The 23,833-nt window shown below is 38.2% G+C and overlaps 1 protein-coding gene across 1 annotated transcript; it reads right to left on the reverse strand.

Moving 5' to 3' along the window:
* Positions 1-1,934: 1,934 nt before the first annotated feature.
* On the reverse strand, positions 1,935-15,196 carry tshz3a (teashirt zinc finger homeobox 3a). Its single transcript, XM_083553317.1, has 2 exons — positions 14,823-15,196; positions 1,935-6,574 (listed from the first exon to the last, which is right to left on the reverse strand). The coding sequence occupies exons 1-2, from the start codon at positions 14,860-14,862 to the stop codon at positions 3,576-3,578; spliced, it is 3,039 nt and encodes a 1,012-aa protein (XP_083409443.1). The 5' UTR covers positions 14,863-15,196; the 3' UTR covers positions 1,935-3,575.
* Between the last annotated feature and the right edge of the window lie 8,637 nt (positions 15,197-23,833).

Raw genomic sequence — 23,833 nt, forward strand, 5'->3', positions numbered from 1 at the left:
AACATAACATGTTTTCCAGTAGTGGGAGAAAACCTGTGTACCCTAAAAGAATCCATGTGGACAACATGCAAAATTCCACACAGATAGTAGGTCAAGTTTAAGAATAAACCCTGAAGACTGTTGTGTCCCTCAAATGTGAGGCACTAGACACTAAAGTCACTAAAATTATAAAACATTATTTTCATACAGTCAGCATTTTCCCATGTTTGGGACTATTGCTTAAGGTAATGGGGTCAGAAGGCAGGAACTAATGGATTGTTACACAGCTTTTGACATGTTATTTTAGCATGTAGCTCAGTATAATTAGTGTTGTCAGCAAGCATTAATGTAGTGATACATGGATTTGAACAATGAAAAGAGCATCTTTGGCAAATGTCAGATCCTGTGCGAGAATGTTCCGAGCAGTTCTTGTGAATAAGGGCACTGGGTAGTGGTATCTGGAAGCTCAGGGGTAAAGGCATTGGCATTGGTCTATGGATCAGAAGTTCACAGATTTAAATCCCTCCACCGCCATGCTGCCACTTCTGGGCACACACTTAAGCAATACCCCAAACCCATCCCTGCTCAGTTGTAAGTCGCTCTGGATAAGGACATCTGCCAAATACGAAAATTAATTAAATGGTTCTATAAAGCATTATTTTTATTTTGTTACCCAGGTGGAAATTAGAAGCACGGTTATAAACAGTATATGATTGTTCTGATTAGTATAGACTGAATAGCCTTATTAGTTTATTTCTTATTATCCTACAGTACTTAGCTGGTAAAATTCAATGTGTTTTGTCTGTGAAAAGTCAAAGCAATATTGCCTTGAGATAGACTGGTATTAATATCCAGAGTCCCTGGGATAGTTTTAAAATCTAGCATGATCCTGAATTGGAAAAAAAATGTGAAAACCTTTTCTAATGATATTATTCTCAAGTGTAAACACACTGGAATATCATATTAGAAATACTGATTGTAGTTTAGTCTCCCAAATGCTCTAATATTTTGTTGGCGTATAACTCAGGCTGAATGGACTCAGTGGGCAGTGAGTACAGCCACCTCCTCTTAGTCCTGCGACTTGTCCAGAGCTGTCGCACATTGTCATGTCATTTCAACTCAACCCACAATAAGACCTGACATTTAAGGAGAGACTGAGCATAGTCTCGGTGGAGCTGAAGTAAAAACGAAAAGTCTACCAACGATTTATTTCTTATAAGCATATGCAAAAAGTGCTTATTATCTCCTATATTGCAATGTATTGTGCATAAAAACTACAGTTGTAAGCTCCAGTGCAAATTGTACAGTTTGCCTGATTTTCTCTTTTTTTTATTAAGTTTTTATTAAATTGGTTTTCGGCTCCAACTTTCTGATTTCTCATTTCTCTAAGAATTCTTGTTCAAACTCGTCTGATCGGTTTGAAGCTCATCATGCTGTCAAAGTCAGCTTTCTTCTCATTAGCTGGAGCCGCTGTTGTCAACATGCACTCTCAAATTAGATTGACATCTAAACCCCTCAAATATACAAAGCAATTTAGATGATATTCAGCAAAGTGGTGGCAGAACCACATAGAAAGAGGACACTTCTCTCTCTCGTTTTATCTCTCGATTTTTTTTATCACAAGAATTAGAACAAAGTGAGAAAAAAGTAAAAATAAATTGCACAACTTGATTGGTCAAGATGTATTGGTAAGAGAGGATTCAGGCTGCACATATTTAAGTACAGTAATGAATTATGTTCATGGACAAGGCTTTGCAGCTCATTTTGAAAGATTAACAAATAGAAAATAATGTGCAAAAACAAAAAAAAACTTTCAAAAGGATAATACAGGGGAATAATAATATAATTACTGTGTTGTTATTATGTTTTATATTGAATTGTGTAGAATTTGTGGCATCATAGCAACAGCAATACCGCAAATATTTTTGATCAACGTCTAGCTCTAAATACTGTTGTGACATACATGTATCATAATTATTTGATATATGATCTGCCTTAAACATGTTTATTTTTATATAAACTTGAGAGAGAGTATTTACTTAGCATAATGCATCATAGGGAAATACTTTAACATTAAATAATATTGCAATGATGAAAAGATTTTCGCAGTTACACAAAATACCTTTGATCAGAAATGGCCGTAGATAAGGCATATTACATTTTTATATTTTACTTTACTGAAATGCAGTTTTTACATTTTACATTATAAAAATAGATGTTGTTAAAAAAAGAAAACACAGAACACTGGATAATTTTGCTTTATGAATATAACTAAAAGTACATTTACCAGTAAGCTTACAATATGCAAACATTTCTTTTGTATTATATGACACTAGATTGTAAGCAATATATCATACATTCGTCATCCTCTTTATTATAAAACCCCCTGTACTCCTGCTTATTTATGCAGTTATCCAGTTAGCCAATTTGGTGGCAGCAGCACAATGCATAAATAACGTAGGTACAGGTCAAGAGTTTTAGTTAAATTTTATCCAACATGAAAATGAGGGGGGGGAAACGTGGCATGGTTGTTGGTGTCAGATAGTTTAACATTTCAGAAACAGATAATCACTAGAGATTTTTTTTCAAACATAACATTATTAACACAAAATGGTGCAATAACCAAAACACATCCTGTGAGCAGAGAGTCTGCAGGTTGAAACACCTTGTTGATGAGATCAGAGGAGAATGACCTGACAAGTCAATAGAAACTCAAATGAGCACTCTTTAAAACTGTGCTGAGCAGAAAAGGATCTCAGAATATGCACAACATATTAAGCTTTGATTTGAAAGCGCTACAGCAGCAGAAGATGCCATCAAGACATCAGGTTGTTTTGTGTTATTTGCACAATTCTGTGTAAAAGCCAAAGAGATCACACTGTTCTAATTTGGTTGTTTTCATGTGAACATTAACTGAAGTTCTTCGCCTATATGTGTCTGACTGTATGCACTGTGCTGTGTACGGTTGACTGTTTACTGATCAGTAATGAATAATGGATAAGTGAGCACATGTACAGATGTCAATAAATGTCCTATGTTAATATTTTAGTCTTATGGTTATCAGGTTGAAGTGGTGCTGTGTTGTATAAAATAGCAAACTGCTGTACAAACTGTATGAAAATAATGTAGATTTATATGCATAAACATAGATTTCGACAACAGAAGAAAAAAAAAACATTTGCAAATAAATAAATAATAAATAGAATGAATAATCATGGAAAATCTTAAAGAAGCCCTGTACAAATGTACACTTTTTACCTATTTGAACTGTTAGCTCATCAGCATAAAGTTGATGATTATACAGAAATAAATAATCATGTATATGCCACTTTTTATATAATAATTTTTATGAAAAAAATTTGGTGAGTTATACTTCCTACCGGATATTTCTTTTATTTATGACATAATATACATATTATGATAATAAACTTTTTATCAACATACAATACACATCCTGTACAACAATTACACAGATGTTTTGATATTTCAGTTTTTATAAACTCCTGTTCCTCCATGAACTGCATTCTGAGCTGCTGAAATTAAGATTAATAGTACACCTTTTATACTCTGTACAGCTGCTTGCCACCTGCAGTGGATCAGAGGAACGACAAGACAGTTTTCTCCAATACATTTGTTGAATGCTTTACAATCGTCTTGCTGAGATTTTTACATGAGAACTTAGCCAAATCTTGTAATCTAAAGCCGAGATGTGATTCAAGATGGGAGATGTATGATGAACGTTTTTGGATTTGTGTAGCACATTCACTACAGAAGAAAACTGGGTAACCCGAGTCAACGTTTTTCATAAACTTGGTCCTGCCTGTGCGCCTTAGCTGGTATTTCACATTGGCAAGCCAGTGGCTGATAGTTGTCATGGAAAGACCTGTAGCATGTGAGATGACCAGCCTCTCTTGAGGGCTCAAGTCTGATATGACATACTTCCCTTCAGCTGTCTTTCTGAGGCCAGATGTGAACTGGGCTTGCAGAATTAACAAGTGTTGAGGATTCCAGTGCGACTGCCTTCCATTGCGTTTGTGCACCATAGATGCATCATATCCTGTGTTTGACGTTTGAGAATCTTCAATACCCGAACTCTCGGATTTGTGAGAAGTCTGGGAATTTAAGACATGACTGTCGGAAAAATTGCGTAACATGTCTGATATTTCTGATAGCGCACTTTCGTGCACTGGACTGACTGGGGGGCATTTGATTGTGTCAGTTAAATCAGTCTTGGTCATAGCAGGAAGAGAGTTCAACACTTTCCCTGGGAGAGAAGCTGTAACTAAACACTGGTTCCTTTTGCCTTTGGATAAATCTATTGGTTGGTCTTTGTCAATGTGATACACATATAGATGTAATGGCTCTGGCTTTGAGGTGGATATCGGAGCTGAAGCAACCGCAGCCCTCTCTGCCATACTGTTGCTCATCTTTAGAAGCATACTCATAGGATCCTCAACTGGTTTCACAGGATTGGCCGCTTTACCCAAATGAAGATTCATGACTGACTGAAGGGCATTTAAAGGACTAACGAATGGTTGTTTTGGCTCTGGGTGAACAGTTATTACTGCGCTGTCTTCACAGAAAGCTAAAGAGGTTGTGATGCTTTCGTTACATTTTTTTGACTCCCTCCCACTTACATTATTCTCAGAGTCAGCAATCTTGTTATCTTTGTTTTTTAGTGTTTCGCATCCTTCTACTGCAGGAGAATTGGATGCTGATTTCCTGTCTGCACTCGTAGCAGAGGAGATTATAAAGTGCCTTGCTACGGAAGTCTGTTCATCTTTGTCCTTTCTTGTTTCCTCAGCAATGTTCTGTGTTACTTTCTTTACCAATTCCTCCATGGCATGCAGGTTTACTTTGGGTGAAGGAGTTGTCTGTTGAGGGCTGGAAGAGATTTCATTTTTGTCTGAGAATGAAACTTCCACACCATGCACTAGTTGCTGCATGGAAGAGTTGTAGAGAGAAGGCTTTATGCTATTCTGCAACTGATAAGCAGCATGAATGCTTTGATATCCTCCCCAGCTGGGAGTGCCCTTCTGTGCTTTGTTAATGGCAGAAGTAACAGTGTTCTCCAAGGACTTAAGGATATCCAGGTTCATTTTGGGACAGTCCTGCAAGTCCTCTTCAGTAAGATAGTCAAATTTTGAAGACATTGTGAACCTCTCCTCTAAATTGTTGTCACTTCCTAGTTCTTTAGAATGCATGTCTTTTAGGAAAATCTTTTGCTGCTTTTCTGGTTGTTTTAGAGGAGTAAAGGTATGCAGTGATTTGGTGCTTTCATTTGGGGAGGATGTGGAGGAACACGGTCTCTCTTTTGGGGTCTTCACATTTTTCATCTTCATTTTCCCAGTCAAGGATATCTGCTCTGCAATGCATTTGTTCATTTTTTGGGGAGACTGATTGGCTTTAACAAAGTGACCTGTCAGCATGATGTGGGCACTTAACTGCTGCAAAGTCTCAAATGATTGTCCACATTCCATACACCTCAAAATCTGGGATTTTATCTGAGCGGTGTTACTCATCTCCTTGTGGTCCACGAGACTCTCCTTCTTGTTAATGTCAGCAACCTTGGGAACACTAACATTTATTAGACTTTCATTAGAAGAGGCTTTCTGATTAGTGCCATTCAGTTTAGTTATATCTAATTCTACCGGTACCCTCTTTCTGAAAGATGACATCACTTTAGCAGCAGCAACTGACGTTCCAGGTTCCTTAAGAGGCACTTTTTGGTAGTGTTTGGTTTTGATCATGTGTACACTGAGATCTTGCAAGGATTCAAAAGAGTGACCACAATACATACAGCGCAGCACCTTCTGTGCATCCTCCTTACCCTCTAGTTCCATTAAAGACCGTTTACGTGGCTTGGACCAGCTCTTGGCCCCTTTGTCAGCCTTCTCATGGTTGTCATCTCGGTAGTGGCCAGTATCATTCATGTGAACCGTAAGGTCAACCAGTGTGTCATAAGAGGCACTACAGCTTTTGCAATGAAACTTGCTTGCACCACTAAAGATGGACCCATACACCCTAGCACTTTGGCGGTAGAGCTGAACGGTGCTGAAAAGATTAGTTTCCCTTTGAGGGTGAAGCTGTTTTTCAGAAACCTGCTGCAAGGTCTTTGCAACTGCAGACTGGTGCCAGTCATAGCAATTACCCCCAGGACTGCTGCTGCTGCTGCTGCTACTGCTTGTTTCAGATCTTTTCTCTGTACATGATTGAGAAGGATTTAGACTTGGCGAAGACCAAAAGGAGTTAGAAAGAAAACCATTATAAATGGCTTTTATCTGTTCCAGACTATCTGAGCCACACAGTGATTTCTCGGATCGCTCATTAAAACACTCTTTCATTGGGTTGTCTTTAATATTAATTGACCTGCTGTCAACATCTGATGTAGGTTCATTCGCCTCATTAATGTGTAATTCACTGTCAGTCTCAGAAAACTCAGCAGTAGCAAAGCAGTGTTCATCCTTTGATTTTTCAATGGCAGAGTCCTTCCTTAAGTCATTGTTAGCCAGTGGCTTCTCTGTGGTTCTTGAGTCTTCCTTTACAAAATCCTCATTTTGGATTCTTGGTTCTTCAACATCCTCTGAATCATAAGCTAAAAAAGGAGGAAAAACATCAGATGTCAGCATAAGCAAACTTTTTCTTTATATTTTACAAAATGACCTTTTGCAGTCTTTCTATAAAAAACAAGTTAATGGACTAAAGTCATCATTTATGTGAAATATCTTTATCATTACAAGGGGCCATAGAATAAAGAAGTGAATTGATATGTCTGACAAGGTGTCTTATGAGCTTATGAACTTGCCGTTGACTTGAAGCAGAATATAATTTCTACAACTTTTTACCCTTTATCGTCATTGATATTTACATGGATCGTCAGATTGCTAAGCCCAAAAGAAAGTGTCCAGAGTTTATAATGTTTAGGCAGTATCTGCTTGTCTAACACTGGGTGTCTGTGCTAATTGCAGGGATTTATTTGTACCTCAGCTATCTGTACCAATCAAATGAAAGACAATTTATTTCGAACTACAACCAGCTTGATACACTTACTATACTGTATACAACTCACATGTAAGTCTTGAGAAAATTCAGTCTATAAAAGCTTTCTTGGTCATTTCATTTCACATCTGTCAACTGCATAGCCAGATGTAACAGCTGCCAGGATATAGAGTTTCAATTCATTTTTGCTTGATAGAAGCCAAATGTTTTTCCAGCCATTTGTTAATGGAACTATTTAGTGGCTTCTGATGACTTATTGTGTGTTTTTAGAAGACTGTCTTCCAATCAAAAAAGCAAGCTCTCTTGTGATAAGTATATCTCAGGAGTCCACAACCCTAGAGGTCTCTACAATAAAATTGGACTTTTGCTACATCTCACACCCATGAGTCATCATGAAAGATTACTAAAAAGGTTGTATCTTTTCCTACAAAAGTGCAAGCCTAAACAAAAGGCCTACTTACACATGTACAAAAGTGTTTTATTTGTCATAGTCTATTCCTGTAAACCATTTGCTTTTTTGGGATTAAAAATGTGTGATGAAACACATGATATATTTTGTGAAGAAGAGCAGCTGCTACCACTTAATCTATATTCCCTCATGCTTGTGTTGTAACAAACCTGTGCAAGGGTAATAAAAATGTAAGTAAAAAAAAAAAAGAAAAAAGGTGGACATATGTTTAGGGGGTTTACATATAAAGACAAAAGAGTGCAATGCATACGCCACCTGTCACTTTAAATTCTTTCTGATGACTATTTACTATAGACAGGTTAGATGTTGGGAGAAAGCTGTCTGGCTGACCACCTTCATATGACAGATTCGATAGGACATCCTCACCCCTCTTGCTGCCAGATGCACCCATCCACCAACCCAAGGAGTGACTATTTCCTTATATGACAGCCTGTCTGCTACTAGTTTGACATTGACTTCTGATACTGTAAGTGGAACAATCATTCCTAGAACCCACACCAAATTTGCCCTGCTCTTTCCACCTTTACTCATTCTTGTTGTTATAGTTGTTCATGTCAAATTGTTTTCAGTGAAAGGTGTTAGACCCTTCTCATATTCCGTATCTAATTTAAACCAAAGTCCGATGCACCCCATCACATAGATATTCTCTCTCCACTACCTATTTTTGCGTTAATTGTACACACAAGATCTAACAGGACAGCCAATGTAAAAGCACAAATAGCTCTCATTTCAACTGATAATACACAATCTTCGGAGACTGTGCTTCTCTCATTTAGCCTCTCACTAGATGTCAGCCAGGATGCTTGTAGGATTGGAGCTTTAAAGGATAATTGGCAGGTGCAGGCCAGTCTTATTCCCCTTTAGATTTGGATTGTCACTAGGTATCCATTACCTGCCAATCTCCTCTGATCATTTCTGGCAGCCTTGATCAAAAGATGTCATTTGTACTGCCTGGTTTGGCATGAATTCTGAAACAGCTCGTAAAGAGAATGAACCAGGTGTAAATACAATGACATGATCATTTTCCTGCCCACTCATATCACAGAGACAATTATGGTGACACACAGTGGGCTCAATAAAGCAAAATTGCTCTTTTTCTTTTTTTTTTTAGGTCAATGCCACTGTTTTTGAAAAAAAAAAACCCTCACATATAAATATAATATATTTACATAAATATAAGAGATTCATATTCAATGCATGAGTAAAGGCAAATGAAATAGTGCTAAAAAAAAAACTTAACAGTAAAGCAGGCAAATGCCTTTCTACAGTTTTTAGAAAATCTAAGAATGATTGAATTGTAATCCATCACGAGAGGCATCATAAGCAATTATTTTCCCAAATTTGATTGACATCCACGGTAATTTATTAAGTTAATAAAATGTGATGTGTGTACCAACCCTTTGAAAAAAATGGCAGTAGCAAGCATTTCCAGGCATTATGCTTCTTTTGATTTATGATGCTATTATGTCTAGCTCTATGTGCTTGGCTTTGGGTCACTGTTTGTGAAACCAAAAATAAAAATCCAATTCAAATTAATGCCTAATTACTTTTGCTGGTATTATAAAAATGAAACACAAATAAGAATGATTGTATTTAAGAAGCATGGAGAGCATGTATCAGCCTTGACAACTGAGCAATGAAAAGCACTATCCTGCTTCAGTATAGTTCTGCTTCAGTTTCAAGAGACATTGTAAGACTTTATAAAGCCAAAAAGATCTGACTTCCCTTTATATATAAAAAAAAAAAGTAAATAAAATTTTATAAAGATGCAATGGTGAACTACTAGACAATATTTATTTATTTATTTATTTTATTATTTTTTTTTTTTTTGCGATATCCAAACCCAAATGACCATATATTGTATTTACTAATGAGCAACTCATGTTCACACATGACAACTTTTAAAGAAGGATGTGTGATATAGATTGAAAAAACAAAGTGTTTTTCCCTCAGGCAATGCTTATAGAGCCATTTAGACAAGCAAAATATTACACCAGTAAGAACATCATTTAAACATGAATGACTCAATGCTAGTTTACCTTGTGTCTCTTTTTTCCATGCCAAACATCTAGAAACTCTGCATTATTGCTATTCATTATTCACATGCATGAGAGATCTAAAAAAAAAATGTCTAGAGTAATTTATAATAACCCAAATAATCACTCTTTACAACCGTTGTAAAATAGAAAGGCACAGAAAAACTTCCTGTCAGCTCAAAACTCAACTCATACTTTGTCCTCAGTTTGCTGACCCTCTGCTCACAGGATCTTTGTTTTTTTTTTTTCAATATTCTTGTGTAAACTATACAAACCAATGTGTGGGAAAATCCCAGGAGATCAACGGTTTATGAAATATTCAAAGCAGCATCTGCCATGGTCAAAATCACAAAGATCACACTTTTTCCCATTCTTATGTTTGAAGCTCTTGATTAACTGCAGCTCTTATACTGTACTGATTAGATGTCATAAATGTACAGGTGTGCATGTGTTCCTAATAAAGTGTACAATGAGTGTAATACCTGTATAATTATGCATTTATCTAATCACCTGTCCAGTTTTAGGAAGCCTGCACCAATTCTCAACTTAGATTCCTATTATTGGAGTAACACATGACGTAGATTTTTACTTTTGTATATCTCTTTTGCACTATTTTGCATCATTTCTAGGGATATTGTGCATAAAAACCCAAGGAGATTAGCTGTTTCTAAAAAAACTCAACCCAGCCTGTTGTCACATCAACAACCATGCCATACTCAAAGTCATTTATGATATTTGCTATGAATATAAACAAAAGATTTCAATGTGCATCTCCATGCTTCAAGTTTCATTGGGATCTGCACAAATTTCATGACATGAAACTAGTATTGGAAATGGTTTTGTATAATTTGTTTTAGATAATTACAATCTTTTTTTCATATGTGCATGTATGTCTCTATTGAAATTTTATCTGACCCAAAATGCACTTACAGGGGGCATATTTCTTTTTCTCTAAATATCATGTTACATGCCTTTGATTCTCTGTTCCCCTTGACAGTGGTGTGTCTGATGTGTCTCAGCTGCCAAGAGTGACTGGCAGCGATTCTGTATGAGTCAAAGCCAGCAGCTGCTAGATGATGGTGTAGCAACAAAGGCTTCTACCAGATGGATTGCAATCATTATTTCTCTCTATAAGGAAAAAGGTGAGAAATGTAGAGTAGATGTATCATCATTAAACAAAACAGCTTCTTTGAATTCATTTTGTCTCAAATGAAGCACTGGCCCCCAAATAACACTCCCTAATGAGCTCATAGCAAGTTTGAATAAAGCACCATCGGAGAGTTTATTGTTATATACACGGCTCCTGCAATGACGGACCACTACACAGTTGGAGTATTGTAACAAACAGATCGAAAGCACCACCATTCATCATAGAGCACACATCTAAGGCTGTCTCTGTCTCTTGAACTCTCAGGTTACAGGCTTACATGGCCTGTCTAAATAATATTTACTGTGATGAATGACCCTGCAAGCCTCCTACCTCTCATTAATCTTTTTCCTTAGAGGAGCATCCATCACTGAGCTGTGGGAGAGCACGCAGGGTTCATACTGAGGCCAGCCAAGCTTGAGTGATGCATGTCACTCTGAGCTGAGGCTAGAATGCACAGGCACAAACAAATGCTTATTGCAGCTTGTATGCACCTTAATACACACAGAAACAATCTCAAGATAAAATGTACACACTGTACACACATTAATCAAGCAAAATTCATTATGTTTCGTAGGCGAGGCTTAAAAATTCATCTGGACAACTGGAGTGTATGAGTGTGCATAACCTTAAATTTAGAACACACTTGCTCTCTCATTCTTTCAACATGTAATACATCTCTCTTTACAATTAATCAGGTTCACTCTTCCTTCCGTAGGCCTCCCAAGTCCCTCTGCAGTATGACTATCTCATTTTTCACAACGGCTCTCACTTTCCTTGACACTCAACTCTCACCCTGAGACTCCACTGGCACCATTTTATATCCTGTTTAACAACCTCCATGCCACCCATCCCCGATCTCTTTGTCTTTATTTTACAATGTCCTCTTGTGACCCATCAGCTCTCTTCTTTTCCCATCCACCATGTGTCTTTGGAAAGGGAGTTTGATAAATGACAAGTGTCAGAGTGTCAAAAATAGAGTAGTGGCATGATTAACAACTCTGTTGAGAGGGTAATTGACGGTTTGGCTTGGTGCTGATCTTCTCCACCAGGGTTTGAGTTTCTGGACCCCTAAGGGATATGTTGAGTCACTTTCCCAAAATGGAGCATACATAAAAAAGCACCTCCCTGGAAAAAGGAGGCGCATTCCTTTTCTCTAAAAAGAAGATTGATGTCTCCATTGTCGTCCCAGGGAGGAGACGTCAATCTCACAGTGCTGCCACAGAGATGAAACTCACATGTTCAGACAATAACAAGTGTGTAGCTTTGCTGCAGATTTGATTTCAGAGTTAAATATGGGAATTCACTGCTAGACGTATTCCCATACTAGGAAATCAATGAGAATGGATGTTTTTAATAATCACAAAGTATAATATATACTGGGGAATTATTAGCAATTTAAACAGGAAGGTGAGGTGGAGAAGTCTCCTGTACTTTCTAATAGCTCTTGGCCTTCCTGGCAGGCCTCACCCCTGTGTCGTGAAGCTCAAAAGGCGTATGTCAATCATTATGGTAAGCCACACCATTATGGAGGTTCATTAGGAATGCAGTATGAAGAACAGATGTAGTATATCACTCGACACTGTGGGACTGCATCTGCGGAAAATGTATGTTATGTCTACAAGCACCTCTCTCTGCAATTTTATTTAAAAACAACTGCACACAAGTTTACACATGGATAAAAATATGGTCTCACAAAAAAAAGGTAAGAAACTATAGCTTTCCTTGTTACTTAGAATATTTTTTATTGGAAAGTGTGAAATGTTCCTTCAGAGTATTACACTAAAAGCTAATTAAAGGATCCCACTTGGTTGTTAACATTCAATTGTGTGCTTCAAACAGTTTTAAGAGAAATACACATTGAAGGTGCAAAAGATGTAGCCTTGAAAAACCACTCCAGTGACAAGAGAAAGGAGTTCGATTGTGCAGTCGTTAACTTGTATCGAATGCAATTGTAGACACTCTTGTACTGTTCATATAATCTTTCAAGTCTTGCCTTAAGCACATTAGCTGAGCTGTGGTGTAAATTAATCTAACTCCAGCACATGATGGCTGATAGCCGAATTCTTTTGTTTTTTGTATTATAAAACCAAGGGCCTTCATAGTCTCCCTCTCTTTCATCATCCTCATCAACACAAGCAGGCTCACTCATCAGCCTGAATAATCTCCTCAAAATTTCTCAGGCACTTTTCTCCCTTCCCACAGAGGCAGTCAGCAAGGCCTAGTATCCAGCACAAGGTTTGTAGTAATCAGAATTTCTAAGACTTGTTTTGGTGAGACTGGTTTGTAACATATCAGACATGTAACTTGTCACTAATTGACTCGTCAAGCCTTAATAAAGCCTTAGTAATGTAAGAGTGTAAAAGAGCACCAAGCCTGCAGCAAATACTTTGTAATAGGTAATGGGGCCACAGATGAATACAAAGATGAAAGTGAATACATTTGTATAAAAATTATATTAGGTATTAATTTCATCATAGCAGTTCAGGGCAGCTTCATTCAACACATATAACAAAGCTCATTTTTCACCTGAATTTTTAAATTAGGTTAAAGCAATAGTTGAGGCCAGCAGTAGCAGTTAATATCTACTTGATTACATCAAAGTACCAGAAACCTAATTTGACTTGGTGACAGGGCACATGGCTCGTCATCTCCGATCATTACAGCTGTCAACAATCCATCAAGTTTACAGCTAATTGGGTGTGCACTAATGAAGCTGGCAAAATGGCTTTTCATAAGAGAAAGAGAGAGAGAAAGAGAAAGAGAGAGAGAGAGAGAGAGAGAGAGAGAGAGAGAGAGAGAGAGAAATAAAAAGATAGGGGACTGCGCGTGACAAGTAAAAGTAAGAAATTTTAATAAAAAATAAATGTACTACACAACCCAGCAACATGCAATGTTTTGAAAATAAACCCCACCTTTTGAAAATCTTTTCATGCACGCCCTTCAAAATTAGTACTGAAAGGAAAATGGAAAATAGTATGAAAAAAAAAAAAATTTAATAATGTAATAATCAAAAACAAAACTTACAAAACCATTTCCACCACTAGTTTCATAGCATTAAATTTGTGCAGATCCCAGTGTGCTGAAATAAAAGGCCAGGCGAGTGTTTGGGAAAAGAATGAGTGTGCTCACATGGCCTCGCTCTGATTGACCATTAAAGCCTTTGATGGATGAGGCTGTCAAGGGGATAACAATTAAATCCAACATGAGACAAAGCTGTTCTGACAGGCCAGAGTAACGGAGCAGGCCGTAGCCCTCCATTAAGCACCCAATCCCCCTCCACCCCCCCTACCCCCAATGCATACTTACTCACTTACACACACGCGCACACACACACACACACACACACACACACACACACACACACACACACACACACACAAAAACAATTGTCTTACTATGCTAGCAAGGACTTTCCACTGACATTATTAATGCCAACTACATTTAGCCAAACCTTAACCTCTTTTAAACTGACTAGCTTTGTTTTTTTGTTGTTTTTATTTATTGAAAACAAACAGCCAATTGTCTCCACAAGATATTATTCCTATTCTTCTGGAGAAATCTGGCTTCCAATAAGATATACTAAGATGACAGTAAGCTTACTGTAAAATCCATTTCCTTACTCATGCATTACCAAAGATATACATTTTTGCATTAATAACCCCTTGGATTTGGTCATTATTGTTCAAAATGATCCCAGAAAACTTTTTAAATATTTTGAATGACAGCACACAGATGAAATAATGCAATTAAAAAAAAATCTTTTCTGTCTCTAGCTGGTGCAGAGTTCATAAGTTGGAAGTTCAGCATAGCGGCTTAGTAGGTGAGCAGGTATCCTAAATAAACCTAGAGCCCCAAAAACTTACTGAAATGAATTCTGAAAACTGTCACCTAAAGATTTTTCAGGTTTTTGTACATACACTCATATGCACGCATACACTGCATATTCCCAATCTATACAATAATTGTATAATGCAAGAATAAATGTAGCTCAATCAGTGACTTGCTTTGGTTTTGTACAGATTTATAGACGAATTTGTCTGAACACAGAGAGAAAAGGAAACACAAAAACAGTTATAGCCTTAATAATACACCAATCTTGTGTTACGAAGAGAAAATATTTCTTTTTAAGCTTTCTTTTAAAAAAAACAAAAAGGGAAACCTGATGTAAACAGATGAATAGATGGCATACCTGGCGCGCGCTTGGGTGCTCGCTGCTTTCTCCTGGCCATACTTGTAAAGGTGGAAGTGCTCAGTCCAGCTCCTCCAATTCCGCCACTTAGTTCAATCCGATCCCAGCTCCAAGCTAGCACCGTCTCCACCGCAATAGTTCACATTTACAGCGTTTTAAAGCGGAGCAGGTGAATGGGTTTGGAGCTGCTCTCCTTTGTTCTTGTCGCCCGGTGAAACGAGAAGCGAGCAGGAAAGAGTCACGCGGTTTGGAGCGCGCGCCGGGCTCATCACGTCACTCAAAAGTCCGCGAGCTAGATTTCCCCCAGCAGCTTTCGGACACTCCCACGCCACGTCTCTGTTACGACATGCACGATCCGATCCCGTTAACGCACTGGCGATACGCCGACAAGTCCAGGGCGTTTTATCTTCAGCATGCATTACATTCAGTACACGTTTTACTTCTACTTATTATTTTTCCTATTTACCTGCATCTGTCATAAGATCTGAATGGGGTTCCTGTGTTTTACTGAGTAGGAGTTATACTGCATGAGAAATGTCTTTCGGTTTTTATCTAAAAGATTTCAGAAGTACAGACATGCTTGGTTTTCGCCAACATCTATGATTCACACTGTTGCCAGGAGCTGAGAGGTTCTTTGATTTCAACAACACAGGGGTAGATAACTGTAACAACAAATCTCATCACTAATCACATTATACAACTATAAAAAGTCATGAAGTTTGGCTTTCCATAGAAATAAGAATGCTTTTCCGATTTCTACTTTGGTAGAATTATAAAGGTATACATATAGTTATAGCGTGCAACATCAACATCATATGCTTACATGTGCATGTTTCAAAAATCCATATCCAAATGCAGATGCATGATCATTTCATCAAATGCTCATTGTGAGAAGGAAAGAAGGTTTAGACAGTCATAATTAAAAACTGTGTACTGTAAAATGGGGAATACAGAAAGGGAAATAGTGATTTTGGATCTGTCTATCTGCTGCCTTTGTCATTTATTCATTCATTAATTCATTGTTAGTTTCTACTGTATCCTGATCATGGACATCATGGCTCATCAACCTATCTGGGAATGTGGTGAGAATACACTGTGGAAGGAATGCCAATCCATCTTAAAGGGCATCATGCCCAAACACACATTCCCTCACATCTAGGGGCAATTTGTGGCATAACAAATCAAAAAACACAAACCAAAAACACTTTAAACACATTAGGCTGGTAGTTTTTTTTTTTTTTATTGTATATTATATTGGAAGAGCTCTGCTAGTTGAACTGTTAAACTATATATTATATATTACTAGCTCTGTTAATGAATGATCTCTTCTCGATGTTTGTAATGTACTCATCTCTTTTTAAAGCAGTGTTGCACCGTGTCATGTAAATGTTAAAGAGTCCTCTGCAACAGTCCCATTACAGAGACCTCCCTGCCCCCTCATCACTACCACCACCTCTGAAGCTCATGCTTGTCATCCAACATCTGAAATAAAAAGGGACACCTGCCAGCAGGATGCCCACCCTTCTTAGGGGTTCACAGGAGGATGTGTTTGAGCTACACATCCATCAGTGGTGTGAACACTCCATTTGGTCTCCTCCTGCCCTTAACCAGACCATGTTTTGAGCGGTCCAGTCATATAGTTTGATCTGTGACAAGCAGATGACCTTTTCCTTGAGTCTGATGTCGGGTTCTATAACATCATGCTGTTGCAGCACATCTAAGCAACATGGCTCACCTTCACTGACATGAGTTAGAAGTTTAATAAATCTGTTAGAAGGGAATGTAAAGGTAGGTGGTTAAAGTGCTTTAAAAAAAAATTATATATTTATACGGTGTGTGTGTGTGTATATACTGTGTATATATATATATATATATATATATATATATATATATATATATATATATATATATATATATATATATATATATATATACAAAGTGAGGAAAATAAGTATTTGAACACCCTGCTATTTTGCAAGTTCTCCCACTTAGAAATCATGGAGGGGTCTGAAATTGTCATCGTAGGTGCATGTCCACTGTAAGAGACATAATCCAAAAATCACAATATATGATTTTTAAACTATTTATTCGTATGATACAGCTGCAAATAAGTATTTGAACACCTGTCTATCAGCTAGAATTCTGACCCTCAAAGACCTGTTAGTCTGCCTTTAAAATGTCCACCTCCACTACATTTATTATCCTAAATTAGATGCACCTGTTTGAGGTCGTTAGCTGCATAAAGACACCTGTCCACCCCATACAATCAGTAAGAATCCAACTACTAACATGGCCAAGACCAAAGAGCTGTCCAAAGACACTAGGAACAAAATTGTACACCACCACAAGCAGCTTGGTGAAAAAAGGCCCACTGTTGGAGCAATCATTAGAAAATGGAAGAAGCTAAACATGACTGTCAATCTCCCTCAGGCTGGGGCTCCATGCAAGATCTCACCTCGTGGGGTCTCAATGATCCTAAGGAAGGTGAGAAATCAGCCCAGAACTACACGGGAGGAGCTGGTCAATGACCTGAAAAGAGCTGGGACCACAGTTTCCAAGGTTACTGTTGGTAATACACTAAGACGTCATGGTTTGAAATCATGCATGGCACGGAAGGTTCCCCTGCTTAAACCAGCACATGTCCAGGCACGTCTTAAGTTTGCCAATGACCATTTGGATGATCCAGAGGAGTCATTTGAAAAAGTCATGTGGTCAGATGAGACCAAAATAGAACTTTTGGGTCATAATTCCACTAAACGTGTTTGGAGGAAGAAGAATGATGAGTACCATCCCAAGAACACTATCCCTACTGTAAAGCATGGGGGTGGAAGCATCATGCTTTGGGTGTGTTTTTCTGCACATGGGACAGGGCGACTGCACTGTATTAAGGAGAGGATGATCGGGGAAATGTATTGCGAGATTTTGGGGAACAACCTCCTTCCCTTAGTTAGAGCATTAAAGATGGGTCGAGGCTGGGTCTTCCAACATGACAATGACCCGAAGCACACAGCCAGGATAACCAAGGAGTGGCTTTGTAAGAAGCATATCAAGGTTCTGGTGTGGCCTAGCCAGTCTCCAGACCTAAACCCAATAGAGAATCTTTGGAGGGAGCTCAAACTCCGTGTTTCTCAGCGACAGGCCAGAAACCTGACTGATCTAGAGAAGATCTGTGTGGAGGAGTGGGCCAAAATCCCTCCTGCAGTGTGTGCAAACCTGGTGAAAAACTACAGGAAACGTTTGACCTCTGTAATTGCAAACAAAGGCTACGGTACCAAATATTAGCATTAACTTTCTCAGGTGTTCAAATACTTATTTGCAGCTGTATCATACAAATAAATAGTTAAAAAATCATATATTGTGATTTCTGGATTTTTTTTTTTAGATTATGTCTCTTACAGTGGACATGCACCTACGATGACAATTTCAGACCCCTCCATGATTTCTAAGTGGAAGAACTTGCAAAATAGCAGGGTGTTCAAATACTTATTTTCCTCACTGTATATATATATATATATATATATATATATATATATATATATATATATATATATATATATATATATATATATATATATATAAGCTAAAATGAAATCTGCTGTTGAATAGTTGAATTATTGTTGTTGTTATTGTGCAGATTGATTATGCAACTTATAAAACAGTGTTTTTTGGGGTAAAAAAAAAAAAAATCATCAAATCTATTTTCTCTGAATTGAGCCTAATTCCTTACCCTCATTCTTTAGACTTTTAGTTGAAAATCATATAAATAAAAAGAAAATTAGCAGAATATGGTTAGAGTTTGTTTATTTATTTTTAAATTAGATCATACATTGTATTATTATTATTATTATTATTATTATTATTATTATTATTATTATTATTATTATAGTTAAATATAAGTGAAAATAAAAGAAAGAAATGGTGGACAGCACATTGTTGCAGTGGGTAGCTTTGCCTTCTTACAGCTCTAGGGTCCCAAAGTCAACCCTGAGCCCAGGACTGCTTCTGTCTGTGTGGCATTTTACATGCTCTGCCCATCTCTGTTTTGTCATGTTTATTTATCATGTGCCTGGGCATCATGTTTCTCACCTTACAAAAACAGGCTGGTAGTTGGATGCTAAATTGTTGCTATTCCTTGTTGTAAATGAGTGTGTAAATGTGTGTGTGTAACATCATTTCTACACAGTCTTGCCTGCTTAAGGCGTTTTAATATTTAATATATAGTCAATATATGGTCCCTAGATTAAAATGTTGTTACACCCACTATCAGCAAGGCCTTATTGTGTATTCTCAATAGGTTGCACAGTTGGAAAAATGTAGCAAAAAAATGGTCAAACAAAGACAATGTGTACATAAGACATTAAAAGCAGAAACAAAAGAGATAGTGTTTTACAAGAAGTGAAGAAGTGACATGGGGGCAAAAGGGTGTGATCGCATTTGGCATAGCAAAAAGACACCTGTCAAAGGAATGTTCTGAATTCGTCTCATGCTAAATTGTCTGTGTCTATTAGCTGGATGATAGCTTATTGGCATTATTTCAAACAGCAGGAGGCATCCACGAACTCTAGCTGAATTCTGCACACAGTTAGTGGTATAGTAGGCTAAATCTGGCTGGAAGAGACACTCAAGGCACTGATGTAATCCCTACCTGACAGTATTGATGCTGTTGTTAAGACAAGGGGATGTGTAACCAAGTATTAGGGGAAGAAATGACACGTGCTTAGTCGTATAGCCTGAACTGAAATGTCATTAATAGGCATTGCAAAAAAAAGATTTTTAGGAGATTGCAGCCAAAGCATGATCCCTGATAGCTCTTAAGAGATAATTAAATCTCGGTCTTAAAATATAATTGTGCAGATGGAGCGTACAGTAAAAATGCAAATCCTTCACCTTTCGCCAGCCTCGTTTTGACAGTGACGTGAGATCATGCTCAGTAAGGCCCTATGGTGAGTTGAGCTCTGTCAGGTGAGGGGGTGACAGGGCCGTATGGTGGAGCTCCTGTCTGTGACAGGCTGTCATTGGGAGATGTGTGCCATGTGGCTGTCTCTCAGCCTGTCTGTGGGCTGAAGGATGACCTCTCCTGCTCACTGGGGCTTCACCAGGCCTGCCATCACTGTCTCTCAACTCTCGCTTTGACAGCAGACATGACGCCCAAGACACATCAGCCTCGTCTACAGGTAGATCCACCCTGTGCACTCAGTGATGGCTTGTGGCCAAGAGATGGAAGGGGGGGAGAGAAAATGTGTGTGTGGTTGTGTGTGTGTAAATGAATAAGTCCCTTTTTCCCTAAAGTGTGTGAGTGATTCTGCATTGAAAGGATTTTTTAATTTGATATGACAAGTAAAGTGCTTTCTAAATCATAATCTAAAGCTGCAGATCAATCTGGTCTACTGCCTGTCTCACAAGTTTGGACTGTGCGACAAGAGCTCAATGTTATTTGTTTGTTATTGTAATAGTGAAAGGTGTATGTAACATGATTTAGAGGATATTTTCACAGCTTATCCATCACATGTGGCACAAATGCATTTCTGCAATTAACTGTCCCTCCTGATGGGGTAATTTAGTTTGATTTGTGACTTGATTTATGACTGCATAGAAAGCCTTTAACAGATATCCTTGACATTTTGTAATTTTTGCAAAAACAAAGAAATTAAAAGGGTAAGCGCAGCAGACATGAGAAGTGAGGGCTCATCCTTTATTTACCCATCCCCACCCCCTAGATGCTATCCAAAAGCTTTAATTTTTTTGTGTATGTTTTTCTAATGTTGATGAAAGCCTAACATTACCCTGCAAACATGGATTACTTTAGGGATGGTTAGAAACAATTAACAAAATTCTATTATTCTCATGAAAGGTTGAAACCACATATCAGATATCAGGCAGCTAGTTCCCTGTATATAATTCTATATATTCAATAATTATGACCAGATACCGTAAGAATAGTGCACACTGAATCCCAGAAACCTGTAGTGCTCACAATTTATAGTGATTGTTATTCAAAACCGAATACTAAATAACAGTTTCATATGGTATATGCAACCAAGTGTACCTTGATAGTATATCCTAAATGTTGAATTATATAGCTTTATCTGGGTTAAGGTTTAATACCAGTATTTAAACCTTAAAATTTAAATAAATTGTAGAACACCAATAGAAAAGTTTATGCAAAAACCACAGCAACAATGCAGCAACCTAATTATCAATACAGTGCGAATGGAAACAAGGTGAAGCAGTGTGAGATGCTTTGTGATGTGATCACCTCCTCCTCTCCCAGCTGTGATATCAGACTGTGGCTAGACATATTTGCATGCTCAGCACTGTTTGTCTGCAGTAATTCATCACCAGCCTCTGAAGTATTGAAAGCATCAGCATCCGTCAGCAGCTTTCTGTCAATGTTGTCTGTGTTTTAAAAAGAACACAAGAATTATTTCACATCAGGAGCGCATATAACGGGCCACTTACTCCTAAAAGGATAAAAGAGTGGCAGATTGTTCTACCTTGGCACAATCCATCAATGCTGAAACATGAGCAAAAATGATAGCTGACTGAGAATGGAAATGAGTGCTTGCAACCCATTAGGAGGATGATTCAGGGAAGAATCAAATCTAAAAGTGTGACGTACATTTTATTATTTACCTCAAATGAATTTGACAAACTTGGTGTTATGAGGCTACACATAGTTTTTGTGTTAACTGCAGATGGCAGGCAGAAGACTAAGGTCATGACTTACAGATCATATACAGTACAGACCAAAAGACAGACCTTCTCATTCAAAGAGTTTTCTTTATTTTCATGACTATGAAAATTGTAGAGTCACACTGAAGGCATCAAAACTATGAATTAAACACATGTGGAATTATATATGGAATTATATACATAACAAAAAAGTGTGAAACAACTGAAAAATGTCATTCTAGGTTCTTCAAAGTAGCCACCTTTTGCTTTGATTACTGCTTTGCACACTCTTGGCATTCTCTTGATGAGCTTCAAGAGGTAGTCACCTGAAATGGTCTTCCAACAGTCTTGAAGGAGTTCCCCGAGAGATGCTTGGCACTCGTTGGCCCTTTTGCCTTCACTCTGCGGTCCAGCTCACCCCTAAACCATGTCGATTGGGTTCAGGTCCGGTGACTGTGGAGGCCAGGTCATCTGGCGCAGCACCCCATCACTCTTCTTTTTGGTCAAATAGCCCTTGATGCCTTCAGTGTGACTCTACAATTTTCATAGTCATGAAAATAAAGAAAACTCTTTGAATGAGAAGGTGTGTCCAAACTTTTGGTCTGTACTGTACATAATATACCTATATCATATACATATATCATATACATACACTCATATTCAGGATTAAAAATAAAAAAAAATGATATTGTTTAAGCCAAATGTGTTAATCATTGTCTGTTTGGGCTATCATGTGGTATGGTAATAAGCAAAAGGCACTACTATAAATTTCAAGTATCCTAAAAGACTAAGCTTTCTTACCCAGGGAATATTTATTTGTCTAAATAATGTGGCTTTCTAGAGACTTCTTCGGGAGCCACAATACTAGTCATTGTCCTTGGAAACATTGGCACATAAATTAAAGGATTTTTGCATAATGTTAAATTAACTGCGGTGCACACGTAAAATAAAAATGGCAATTTGTCTGTCTATATTTAAAGTCTGTGACATTTACACTCATTAACTTTATTAGAAACACCAGTGAACACACTGGTGAAGGCTTCTCTTTGCTCTCACGACATTGCTGATTCTTTTTCACATGGAAGATGTTGGAATTGTTTCAGACTCTGGGACATGTTGACATGATTGCATCACAATTTGCTGCAGAATTGTCAGTTGCACATTACTGCTCAGAATCTCCTGTTTTACCACAGTGCAAAATTCCTGCCCCTAGCTGACAGGAATGGAACATAATGTGGGCTTCTGCTGTTGGAGGCCATGCACCTAAAGGTTTATCATGATGTGCATACTGTGATCATTTCCTGCTCACTATGGTTGTAAAGAGTGGGATTTTTAGTTACTATAATGGTCTTGTGAGCTCGAACCAGTCTGGCCATTTTCCTATAATTCTGCAAAAAGGTATTTAGGGTGTAGAATTCATTATCACTATATATATATATATATATATATATATATATATATATATATATATATATATATATATATATATATAATATTTATACCCGCTCAACGACATTACAAAAGAGATCATACACAGATTGTCCCTATTCTGATCCTAGGGTCTTGGCATGTATCTGCATGCATTTCTGCTTTAGATTGTCAGATTTGATTGATAGTATAAAAGTATGTGCATGTGTACAGGTGTTCATTACCAAGTACACGTTCACGTTCAAGTTCAATGTTGTTTTTAAATATTGCCTTTACCAGGTAGATTCATAACAGATCAATACTTGAATGAACCCTTTGTTATTCACCTGAGTGCTGGCACGGAGCCTATCTCAGGTGCGGAAGAAAACAAGTAAACAACGCGGTTGCTCATTCGTTCCTGTCCATTTTACTCGTGCACCTTGACCCCCGGAGTGCCCGGGGCAGCTCAGACGAGTTTATTATTCCGACCACCACATCCCACACACCCCCCTGTAGCCGCGCGCGCTGTCTTGCTGCGTCGCGCTGTCTTGTCGCCGTGTCGTCGCATTTGCGCCCGAGCAGCGCGCGGATGGACGGACGAGAGCGTGCGTCAGTCGAAATGACACGCGCGCCACTTCGCCGCGCGCCCGATGCTCTCGTCTCGTCGTCACGCGCGCGGCCCGGGGCGCCGTATGCGAGCCGTTTCGAGCTGAACTGAGCTGGCCTGCAGCAAGCTCTCTCTCTCTCTCACACACACACACACACACACACACACACACACAGAGTGACGAGTCAGTGATGTGAATGAGTGACTGACAGAGGGCGCCGGATTATATTTGTGTGTGCGCGCGCGCACGTCGCGCCTCGTTCTCATCATCATGGACAATCCGCCATTAATTTACAGGACAAATTCAAAGTATAAACTGTGTACA

Source organism: Silurus aristotelis, assembly GCF_946808225.1.
Source record: "Silurus aristotelis genome assembly, chromosome: 10".
Taxonomy (NCBI): domain Eukaryota; kingdom Metazoa; phylum Chordata; class Actinopteri; order Siluriformes; family Siluridae; genus Silurus; species Silurus aristotelis.